Here is a 12,273-nt window from a genome sequence, read left to right as displayed (position 1 = left end):
TGCTTGCCCAACCGATTGCTGCTTGCGAAAGGGGAGCCAAAGCCCCAGTGCCAGACGCCTCGGGTGCTCTATGCCCTGCGCCTCCGTGCAGCCCAGCGGTATGGGGAAACTGGGCCAGGCTGATGGCAGGCACACAAGGACCAGCACAGCCTGGGGGCTCCTGGATCCTGCCTTAGGGTTTGTTTCGACGGTCAAAGTGTGCTGGGAGGATATAGGATATTGGTTCCTGTGGCCCAGTGAAGAATTATTCAGGTTTGTTAAAAATAAGATTCAGGGCAGAGTTCTGCTGCTTCAGAAAGTGGCTTTAGGAACCACAGCTGTAGTTTTGAGGGGACACCCATGGGATCTTGGAGTTGCTGTAAAATCTGAACTCAGTGCTAGGAGATGGTCAACGGAAGTGTCTGGAGTCCGTATTAAAACAAAATCCATTGTCATGTTGCTCTTGATTCAATGGTGCCTCAAATCTATTATGAGTCTCATCTCAAACCAGTATCACAGAATGAGAAACTCTCCAGACAGCCACCAGCATGGAATGGTTTCCAAACTGACAGTTTTTGGTTTAAACAAGCCATGTTCAAGGAAGACACATCAGACATCTCTGAAACCGCTGGAGTGCTGGACACTGTTATTTTCCACAACTGCAGGGCTGCTAGAGAAGTGGTTGAGCATCAAGGCTGGAACAAGAAGCCGTGCTTCTTTGCAGGGCACATAATTACCTCCAGTTGATCATTAGAGCATGGTACAGAGAGGGCAAAATTAGAAAATGGTATCAAACAGGATTAGGTAAGTTCCTAGGGGACAGGGCCACCTTGGTACCATACCCAAAATTCTACATGCAGCCTAAAGTTCAGGAAAGCCCTAGCTCTGCTCACCAGGAGTTCAGGCACGAGCAGGAAAAGACATGCTGCGTGCACTGGCCATCGCTGGAAGTCCCAGGATGGTTTTTCTTATGGTCTGGTATTAAGTGCACCCCCTGTCAGGGCCCTGGTCACTACAGTCAAGCCTTACATGCCACATTATCGCATTCTTGTATTTTTTTTCATAAAAGGCCATTTCAAAAACAACAGCAACAAAATATTGCATGATTTTGTCAAGATCTCTAATGATAGCATGAAGAATGGGGGGTTGATGGCAAGGAAGTCCCTGACCATTAGCAGGAGGACATTTCCTTCACTGTGGCATCTAGTTCCTGGGGATGCTCTGTGACTGGATTTCCTGGCTACATCACACTTAGTCCTTCCAGGGTACCAGAATCACTTTGGCCCAGCTTCCTGAAGTGCTTATATTTCATTATAGGCAGTATTTAGGCACCTGCTCCATAGGCAGATTCCTAAAGGGTCTCCTCCCCTGCTCATGTCCCTCTCCTCTACCTAGGAGCCAACCCAGTATCTTGGACATCTTGCCTGTGACTGGAAGGAAAACCATTTTGGCTGGATGGAGCCTGTTACGAGCTTGAGATTCATGACCAGCTCCACTCTGCTGTAGCCTCCTGGAGCCCAGGCCATTGGGGTGTGCAGCATGTACTTAATAAACGCAGACAACACGAAGTCCAGCCAGATGCATTTAGAAAAATTGCCATGAGGGCCAAGCTATGGGAAGGGCTAGGGAAGACATGATCTTTCCTGGGCTTAGGAACAGAGGGATGCCTGCATGCTGCCACAAAAGGATGATGGCAAAAGAGTTCAGAAGGCAGCAGGGCACATGGAGAGCTGGGACAATGTCACAGAGTCCCTCTCTGGCTGAATGGTGGCACTGCCCATTTTGGGATGCTTGCCCTGTATAAGTTGGATACAGCACTGTGGGTCACTGAGGAGAGCACCTCTGTCATGGCCTGTCCCCTTCCTGCGTTCATAGCCCTTCAGGAAAGAAAGCTGCATGTACCATGGTGTGTACATGGAGAATGGCACAGGGATCTGCATCAGGACTGTAGGTCAGGCCACAGAGTGACTGACTGCGTGGCACAGACATGGTTTGTGAACCTGGGCTTCAGTTCACAAGATCACACCAACCCCCAAATCCTAGATCAAAGTGGTCTCAGCCTTTCTCCATCAGCATTTGTCTCTGTTCCTTCCTCTCCATCAGCTCCTGGCTTCAGTTAAAACAAAATCCCTAGACTTCATCAGCTTTCCTCAGTCAAAACTTGCTTTCTTGTGCCCATGAAGCAATCTCACCCTATTCCCACTCTGAATGGTGCAGAGCTTCCCAAGTGCTGAGTGCAATTTTCTCTCTTCAACCAGTTGCATCAGGAGACATCATAAGGAAAGTCCTACAGGAGCTAAACATGCCACAGAAATTCATGGACTGCTCAATTTCTACAAGTAAGAGTGGTGAAGAGGAGCCAAGAGGAAGGGAACACCAGCCCATGGCTGGGACAGTCAGCAGCCAACAGGAGAGGGAGGGCAAGTCCTCACAGCATCAGACCCAGTGCTACGCTCAGAATAGCACTCCCCGCCAGCCTTGACATAGGAGTGCAAGACCAGCACTGAGTTTACGTGTTCCTAAGAGCTCTCAGTGACTTTTCTCGGAGCTAAGGGACTGCAGTGCGTGCAGGCCAGTGTCCCTTCTCTGAAGGCGCTGATCTGGGAGTAGAAGGAACAGGGACTATGTAGCTGAGGGGTCTATAAGTCTTGCTGCTCTGTGCTTGGGAATGCAGGCAATTCTTCTCAGTTGCTGCGAGCCAAGCAGGGAATCTGACTTCAGAGAGGCTTGTTTTCCATGATGTTAGTGGGGATGGATCCTGTCAGCTCAAGGGAGATAGCACCTGCATTTGTCCCACTGCAACAGGCTGCTCCCAGGCAGGTGTCTGGGAGACGAGTGCTGATGAGCAACAGGGCAGGGCAGTCTCCTGAGAAAAGAGATTTGCATGTCAGTAGCTACTTGAACAGAAGGTAATTGCTCTGCTGAGAGGGAAATACTGGATTTGCTAACTTGCTTTCAACTAGAGGGACAAGAGAAATGTCCCTGCTTGTCACAGGTGGGGCTGCAGTGGTCTCCACTGATGAGCCACTGTCAAACACACTGTCAAATAGAGCAACGGGCCTTCTGGGAAAGCTGAGGGCATTGATGAACATGATGGTCAAGAACCGTTCAGGTCAGCAAGTGCTCAAGACCAGGTCTGGATGGTGCACTGTCACCTGGGGTTGGCACTGTTCAGGTGTCCATACTGGAATTGCAGACAATGGCAGACATGGACACACTCAACCAGTGGTCTGCAGCAGGCCAGTCCAATGGGTCAGAAAAAATCACAGCTCTCCAGGGTGTCATATTTTATTTTTGGAAGTAAGAGGATTGTTAGCTGGCAGAGACCACACCTGAACGACCAGAAAAATGCTGGGATCAGGTCCCATCACATCAAGATCCTTGCACAAGACAGTCTCAGCAGACTTACAGCCCTCAGAGGTACAGGCCTGTGCATGATAAAATGTCCCCATCTTAGGAGATTGAAGTGACTCAGCCAGCACAGTCAAAAGGCTGTTATTGCTGGAGGCAACTGTGCCTGAAGCATGCACATCTGGATTAAAGACATTCCAACCTCTGCACGTTCCTCTTCCCTCCCCATGGGAGCGCCTCTCTTGGATGTGCCACATCTTTTCCTTTGTCTCAGAGCCATTTATGTTCTGCACAGACCTGGGGTTGTCGAAGAGGTAGGGACTGTCTGTCAGTTTCTGGAGTGTCCCAAGCCATCTGCAAACCTGCCATCCTGGGGCAACAGGGCCTTCTTGGTGATGTTCTTGATGTGTGTTCACGATCCAGGCCAATCAGTGCCTGACCTGAGCCACATGAGCTGCTGCGCTTGCAACTCTTGGAGGGAAGAGGAGGAACAGTAAATGGAGGTGGCCTTTGGGTAGGGCCCATCTGCCCAGGAAATGTTGTAGGTGCAGAGTAAGGCCACCCTTGTCAGGATCACTCTAGGCTATATATTGGTAGAGACCAGCTGTGGGCAGCAACAGGGCGGAGCGTGGGTGGTAGCGGCTGCAGGCAGCGCAGGGTCAGCACGCTTGTGCAGGCAGGCTGTGGGCAGCGCTGGGTCTGTACCTTCGTGCAGACTGGCTGAGGCTTGTTTGGGTATGGTGCAGTGGGGTGGGTCACCCCCAGCTGGCTGCTGGGAGTGTGGGGTCTGCAGCCAAAATGATGAACACAGGCATTTTCCCTCCTCATTTTGGGGTGAGGCAGGCTCAGATTGTGGTTGAGCCTGGAGTCTTTCCTTGCTGAATTTGGTGTGAGGTTCCTTCTTGGCTAATAAGTGCTGTTGTTGCTGCAGCATGTTCAGTCAGGAAAATCAGAGGCCTGGCAATCCTGCCCGTGTGGCAGAGCATTTGATGAGGGATACATGTGCAAGGGTGGGATGTGGTGTGAAGCCATGGCAGCACAAGCTCAGCCACGTGGCCAGCTGGGATGCATGTTTCCTGGCTCACAGAGCTCCAGTCAGGGCACTGCAAAGTTAGGGGCATCCAGGCAGCTGGAGGACGTCTGGAATGATTGGGCAGTTTGCAGTTTCCCAGAGCCTCTGATTAAGCCACATGTGCTGCCCCGCAGAGAGCTCCAAGTCTGGAAGAGTGTGGACTAAGGACTTGGTTTTGGTGGGGAGCACCAAGGCAAAGCAGACAAACTGGCCAATGGAGCTGGTTTCTAATGAGATGCTGGCACTGAAGCATAGACCCTGGAGCTTCCCACCTGGGGGAAGGATGAGGGTCGGCCGTGCCACAGAACAGTGCCTCTGGGAGAGGTGCGCTTGCAAAGTCTCTTCATAAAGGAATGTTGCCATCAGCTGAGAAGACCACAGAGCATCAGCCACCATCTCTGAGCATCCATTGCTGGCAGTCTGCACTCAGCTGAAGGGACTGGAGGAGGCCAGATCTCCCCTCGTCTTCAGTTTAGGCCTGGTTCAAGGCTTGGTGCATAAAGATCTCTTTATATTCCCCTGTGTCACAATGTTTTGTTGGCAGTGGGGGAGCCTGGCTCTTTGCTTGCTCTCTTCCCAGTCTCCACACACCTGCTTCCTTGGCTGTACCCCTGCACGGTTTCTGCAGAGGCCTATCTTTATGGCCACTTTCCAGGCGGTTTTGTGCAGTGAAACAGCCGGAGTAGGCAGAGCCAAGAATCTGGTCCTGCTTCCAGTAGCGCTGGGATTCACTCCGAGGGCAGGGAGAGGACCATCTGCACAGGCAGGTTTGTGGAGGAATTCTCAGGGTGTTTCCCATCCTTTTTTAATCACAGACTAATTCTCTGGAAAGACTGGGAAAGCACCAGGCCCCTTGACAGCCCAAGATCCATGTGAGTGTTTACTTGTGGACATGCACTTGACTGCCATTAGCTCTAAGGCCCTGCCACATTAAAACAATTCAGCTCCTGAATACCTGCAGTCTCTTGTGGAGCCAAGTCCAGCCACACCTCTCATCTGTCACATCTTAGCCGACCTGTGACAAAAGCTCCAAACCTCTAGAGGCAATCTATCCTGAACATCCCTGGTGCCATCTGCTTCAAAACCTGCTAGTCCTGTCCTTCAGATATGTATTTCCTTCCTTATTCCAGCAGCTATGTCCTGGACGGATTATGCCTGTCCTCATTAACCTCTTATTCACATTAAGTAACCTCAGTTCTCTCAACTTGCCTTCAGGCCATCACCAGATGCTTGGTCCTTCTCACTGTTTTTAAAAAAAGTGATTTACTTTCCTTCTTCACTGGGCCACAGAAACCAATATCCTATATCCTCCCAGCACACTTTGACCGTCGAAACAAACCCTAAGGCAGGATCCAGGAGCCCCCAGGCTGTGCTGGTCCTTGTGTGCCTGCCATCAGCCTGGCCCAGTTTCCCCATACCGCTGGGCTGCACGGAGGCGCAGGGCATAGAGCACCCGAGGCGTCTGGCACTGGGGCTTTGGCTCCCCTTTCGCAAGCAGCAATCGGTTGGGCAAGCACGGCAGTTGTGTCAGCCTGGTCGCTCCTGCTTTACCGCACGGGAGAAGACCCAGGGCCTCTGATTATGGACGTGGCAGGGCACAATTCACACCTCTCCCACCAGCCACCGGCCCCACAGCCCTCTCTGAGTGACGCTCGCCTTGGAGGGGTCCCACCAGCCTTGCAGTGCGCGCCAGGCAGGACGGGCTCTGGGCACGGCAGCACCAGAGCTCGTGGGGTTCGGTGGTCCCTGCGCTTGGCCCATGTCCCTGCAGAGCGGGCAGCGAGATGCTCAGAGGCGTGCCTGACGGGGCCCTTCCTTTCTCATCCCTCCGGGAAGGGGAACAGGGAAGCATTTTGAGAATGGCAGGATGCAGGGAGAAGCAGGTGGGTGGGGCGGGGGTGGGGAGGCAGCATAGTTAAAGTCACCAGAGCAGGGATTAGAGATGGCCAGAGCAGGGATTAGAGATGGCCAGAGTGTTTAAGGTTTGGGCAGCCCCTGGTCTACACCAGGCAACTGGGGGGTCATCCGTGCTGCCAATGGACCAGCCTTGCGCAGCGGATGCAGGCGGAAGGCATGGGCAGAGGGTCCCTCCAGCACTCCCCTGCCCAATGATGCGGGGAATGGGGGTGAGCACCCTGCATACCTCAGTGCTTGATGCTTTCAGGATGTCTGCTTAGCCTTTCCTCTTCTAGACTAAATTGTCCTAAGTACAGTCTTCTATAACCCCTGCAATGTTTGCTATGTTCTCCTCACAGATGTTGACCTGTCATTTTCTGATCCTTCTGCCCGTTGTCCCCTGGGTGCCCTCCAGCTGCTCCACGCCTGTGGGGCAGGGCCAGCACGAGACACTGTGGCCCAGCCGAGGGACCCCAGCATCAGGAGCAGCGAGAGGATCCCTGCTGGTGTCCTGCCGCTTTACCCCCGTTTAGGCATGCCCGGAGGGGGCCTGCCTTCTCCAAGAGCAAGTTAGCCTTGCCTCGGGTCTCCTGGGCTCCCCACCAACCCCAGGCCATTTCTGCAGCACTGCCAGCAAGTCCTCACTTCTGGCTGTGCAGCCGCTTATCCCTGTCTGTCCACAGAGCTTTCCTTTTGGCCTCTCTTTTGCAGCACCCTGCCTCTTCCAGTTGTCGCTCCCATTAGCCAAGCCCTTGCTGAGTCCTGCGCCTGTCCTTGCAGGTGTGTGCTGCCTTGTGCAGCCCTATGCTGCCAGCAGAGGTAAAAAGCATACTTCCCAGTTACCACCTGGCTCTGGTTTGGTATCTGGCCTTGGAGTCGGTCTCTGTGCCTTTGCTGGCTGTGAGAGGGAGTCTGGCATCTGCTGAAAATTTCAGTGCAGCTCCAATATCTCAGTGTACAGGCTGAAAGGTGACCCACCCTCTCAGAGTGCCCTTGTCTCTTGACTTGTGACAGAATCAGGAAAATTAGGTATCAGCTTGATGGGTCAGCTCCAGCTAAGTGACAGGATTGTTGCTGTTTCTCTCTTAATAGCTTTCATCTTAGTATTTCTCTGGTTTCTTTGGCCTCATGGACTCTGCAAATTGACTCTCTAGATACCTCCTTCAAAATATGGGGGGTTTTTTTGGTGGAGAAGAAATTTTAGAGAAAAGTGTATGACTTTGGGAATGATTCTATCGGTCCTAAGTTCTCTGTGTGTATGTTCCAGGCTGAGAAACACGCAGAGAATAGGGAGGAAGGATTTGATCTGGACTTGGACCAGTGTGGTAAGCAGCTTGTGTCAGTACAAAATACAGTGTTCTGCACTGTGTATTTTCATGGCAGTCCCATTAGGCCATTTATGTAACTGGGGCCAAAGTGTCACTCAGTAGGTCCCAAGCACAACTAGTACAGAGTACACTTTGTGCAGCTATATGATGCACATGAATTTATACCTTTTTGTCCCCCCTGACACCTGCTTAAACCCCCCTAACTTATCCTATACATCACAGCAGTCCCAAAGGCTCTCAACCATGTGCCTCCTACAGTCTTTTGGGTTTGAAGCTGCTAGTCTCATCTTCAGAGTGTCAGGTAATGGGGAGATCTCAGAGAACCTGGCTAAAAGGTTAGGTCTTGCCCTCAGGAAACAGTGGCTTGGATGGGAACTGAGAAGCACAGCAAGAGAAGAGAAAACTGAAAAATGGCTTGGGAAGAGGGAGCAAGGCTTTTCAGTCACTCCAAGGGCACAGTAACAGGGAGACAACCCTGAGATCTTCCTTGTCCAGGCTCTGCTCTCTGTTCCTGCCCTGAACCAGACTCTCAGGGAATGTGCAAGGTACTCTGCAAAAGGCTAGCAAGGGGCACTCTGCTTCTGATCTCAGTTTCTGCCTTTTTTTTCCCATAAGTAATATGGCAATAATAAGCACTTTCTCCTTTTTGGAGAGGAGGTTTTGGTGATTTTTTTGCAGTACCAAATGAGGCTGTGAGTCCTGTTGTGGAAGGCAGCTTGGACACACACACACACACACACACACACACACACACACACACACAGAGCCTTGTCCCAGTGAGATCAGAGGGGAAGTAGAGTGACTCATGGTTCATCAGCAAGCCAATGCCAGGAAGACTTGTGCCTCCTTCTCCTGTGCCATTGTGCTGGCGCGCAGATTGAAATTTGCAGGTGGAAGGCTGTTGAGGCTGGTCAGGGGGTTACTCTTGCTGCTAGTTTCTGAACACTGTTTGCTGACCTGTCTCTGGGGAGATGGAGCAGAACCTGCTGAGCTGCTGTAGTGTTACCAGCCCCAGCAGGAATACTGCCTGGTGAGAAAAAACAACTTGAAGGAGCACACATGGTGGCCTTCACCTTCCTTCTGCAGCACCTTGTGGTTTTATTCTGTCTTTTCTAAGCTGAAGAAATCAGTGAGAATCCCTATCCTTGCCAAGAGCCCTTCCAATGTGATTAAAGCTGGAATGCTCCTGAAGTCTGTCATGGCAGATTTTCTAATCCCGTTCCAGCAAATTCCCAGGGATTAGTCTATCTTTCCATGCCCCTCACTGCCTGCCTCACTCTCATGGTGGCAGAGGAATAAAAGGAGGGTGGATGATCTCCGTTCCTGGAGGAAGCAAGAACCAGAAGCCTGGGGGGTATTGACAACTACATCCAATGACCTCACACCTGTGGAGCCAGCAATACCATTACAGAAAATAGTTACAGCAGCTCCTAGAGCAAAAGCACATGACAGCCCAACATATCTCTGCAAATGTGGCCAGGAAAGTGTCAAAAGCTTTGGAAAGTGAAATGCTCCCAGTGATAGGAGGGCTGGCAATGCCCTGCTTCTAGAAAGCAAGAACTTTAAATAACAGCCCCATAGCAGGGCCTGCATGGGCCAGTCACTGTGAGCATCAACCCTTCCTTCCTTGGCTTTCGATCTGGGCTTGTCCTCTGCATATCTCCATAGGAAAAGCCAGGGGTTTTGGTGTAAATTTAAGGAAGTGCTGGATTGGTTGTGATGCAGGGGCTTGCTGTGACAGCCCAGTTACCACCCTCTGTCACTGGGCACAGCCTGGCTGTGAGTAAGGCAGATTGTCCTAAAGCATCAGGACACTGACCACAGCTCTCCCTTCATCTCACAAGATGGCCTGGAGCAAGTTTCTCTGTAACCTATCCCAATTGGAAATACAGAGACAGATGCTCTGATCCTTTGGGGCTCTTCTTGGAATAGGGCTACTCGTGAACCTGCCCCTCCTGGTGTCTGCAACCACAGTGGGGCATGTGGGGCGTCCACGAGCCTATCCACACGCTGACGGCAGGGCAGAGAGCACATTCTTCTTGTTACTGCAACCTGTTGGGAGCTGTGCTGGCTCCGGAAGGGAGGCATCATTCTTCTATTCTGCATCAATAGTTAGCTGGGCCTGACACAAGTAGAAATTGATCAAAAGCGGCTTTCAAAGCTCCCAAGTTCCCTCAGTAGAAAGTTTCCTCTTGTTGAAATTGGGTGGGAGAGCTGCGGTTTTTTCTCAGTTCCTTTGATTTGTTGCCTAATGCAGGGGATGGATAAATCTCTAAGCCCTGAGATTTAGGGCAGGATTCATACTTTACATCTTCAGAAGACGTAGTAAACAGCCTATACTCTCTAATCCTGGGAGCAGGTTTGTACCTGCTTGCTCTGTATAAACTGGGCTGGCTACAACAATTTCACGTTGCGGCTGAGTTCAAAACATCCCCTTGGGGATAAAATGTTTATTGCAGTAGATTTTTAAAATGGTTCCTGAAAGGGAGAAAGAGGGACTTGCAGCTGAACACCCTGCACAGACTCTGCGGGCTTGTCTCATGGATGCAAAAACTATGTCACATCGTGATCAGTGGGACACCCCTGGTCCCTAGGGAGGAGTTTGCTGGTAACCTTTGTCACTCAGGCCTTCCTGCGGGCATGGGCAGTCCCAGCCCTTCCCACTGAATGGACAGAGGTGGGTGGCCTGCCCACAGTGACTAGGCCTTTATTTACGTGGTTTGGTAGTTCCTAGGTACGGCCTGAATGCTGCAATGCTCCTCAGACCCAGCTGCACATGTCCGCCTTGCCCCTGTGAGCTGGCTGAGCTCAGGCTGGAGTCATGCTGCCCGAGGAACCTATCTTTCCTGTGGGCAGGTATCTTCAGAGCCTCCCAGAGACCTCCTGGGCCATCTGGCTTGCCTGCAGTCAGGCACTCAGTTTGCAGCAAGGGCAGATTCCTCTGGCTGGCTCCAAGTCCCAGTGCATGGCCAGTGCCTGGCATAAAGGTGCTGTGGGAGGCAGGGGGAGATGGTGGTAGCTGTGCAGAAGGGAGTGAATTACTTACAGAATCTTCAGACTGTAGAGGCCAGAAAAAGCTTCCCCTGGGATCCTGGAGATCTGGTTTCCAGAGAGGCGTCTGCAGCAAAAATAAGAGCCAGTAATATGTCAACATCCTTGTAATGACAATCCCTCGTCTGCAGAGGCTTAACAATTCATGCATCTTGCTACAGCCTTCTCAGGGAGGATGTTTTGACACTTGGAAGCTGAGCTGCGGGTGTGGGCTCAGGCAATCTTTGCATATGATCCCCTTTTATGGCTGGGGAACAAGCAAAGAAAATAATGGTTCATTACTACCGCCAACTCTCAGTTCAGTGCTTTCAGCATCCAGGGATAGCTTGTGGCTGAAGTCATTCCCCGGGTACCTGGAAAGGACCCCACTTCACGGATATTACAACACAGACTTCCTGTGGCTGCCTGTGTGAGGGACCTCTGCCTGGGGCACTGCTTCACAGCCGGATGCCTGCAGTGAGGGTGGGGCAGGGGGAGAGTTACTTTCTGCTCAGGCATAAGTGGGTCCCGGGAGGGATATCCCTAAATCATGGCTTTGCCCCTTATCTGTCCCTGATGTCTGCATGTGTCCTGTTTCTGCATCCTGCAGGTTACGCTTTGCACTACAGATCAGTTTCTTAAAGTCTGATGCCACCTGATTTGCTTTCACTCCATCACTCTCAGCCCTACTTTGACCTATGTGGTCGTAGCAAAGACTTAGCTCCTTCCACACATGAGAGTTTGGTATGGCTGCTGCAAGGGGAGACTGGGGAAGGGGCAGGAGATGGTGAATACCATGCGGATGCTACAAGAGGGCCAGCTCATCTGAGTATGGTTTGCAAAACCAGGTCAGAGATGGCAAAAGTGGTTCTCAGATGGGCAGTGAGGATGAACAGTGGCTGGAGAAAACCGTAGGAGGGAAGACAAAGATAGGGACAGTGTGGGAGGAGACGAATGTGAAGGGATGGAAGAGAAGACGACAAAATGAGGAACAACGTCACAGAGGAGACTGGGACCACCAGAGTCACAGCACAAAGAGCAGGGGACAGCATTCAGAACTGGTGGAAAAAAATTCTCAAAGAAAGACTGTGGTATTCACTGTTGTACAGGATCATCTGATGAGGGTGCCCAAATTTTAGCAAGAACCAGAAACAGGCTGAGACATTAACATGGATTTGGGTTTTTCACTGACACTGAAAGCTGCAAACAGTTCTCACTGTTACCATCACTTTCACACATGGGAACTGTGGTCCTGAGAAGTTATGGTGGGAGCCTGTGGGGGAGCCAGGAATAAAATCCAGGACTCTTGAGCCTAGGCTCAATGTAGGAATTGGAGGATCTTCCCCTCCTCCTGTTTTTCTCACGGGGACAAACCTGAACCCCATCCCCATGCTCAGCAGCCAGAAATTATGAAGGCAGGTTTATAAATCATGAGATTAAAACCCAAAATCACTGCTGCATTTCTGCTTTACTTTATGATCCCCAAGTGGTCAAAGAGAGGTCAAGGTTGGACTTTTCCATAGTCACAGGGTAAGAAACTGTTTTTGTCCACATAACTTGTAGTGGAATATTGCATCTCCCAAAGACAGCAGTAAACATGCTTGTGACCAGGTTCAT

The 12,273-nt window shown here is 51.3% G+C and overlaps 1 protein-coding gene across 1 annotated transcript in view; it reads right to left on the bottom strand.

Moving 5' to 3' along the window:
* Positions 1 to 12,273, bottom strand: part of LGR6 (leucine rich repeat containing G protein-coupled receptor 6) — a 157,524-nt gene that overhangs the window by 81,700 nt on the left and 63,551 nt on the right. Inside the window, exon 3 of the mRNA XM_026101270.2 lies at positions 10,673 to 10,744. Coding sequence (XP_025957055.2) covers positions 10,673 to 10,744 — 72 coding nt within the window. The remainder of the gene's footprint in view (positions 1 to 10,672; positions 10,745 to 12,273) is intronic.

Source organism: Dromaius novaehollandiae, chromosome 27 (genome assembly GCF_036370855.1).
Source record: "Dromaius novaehollandiae isolate bDroNov1 chromosome 27, bDroNov1.hap1, whole genome shotgun sequence".
Taxonomy (NCBI): Eukaryota; Metazoa; Chordata; class Aves; order Casuariiformes; family Dromaiidae; genus Dromaius; species Dromaius novaehollandiae.
This window is presented reverse-complemented; position numbering and strand designations above follow the sequence as displayed.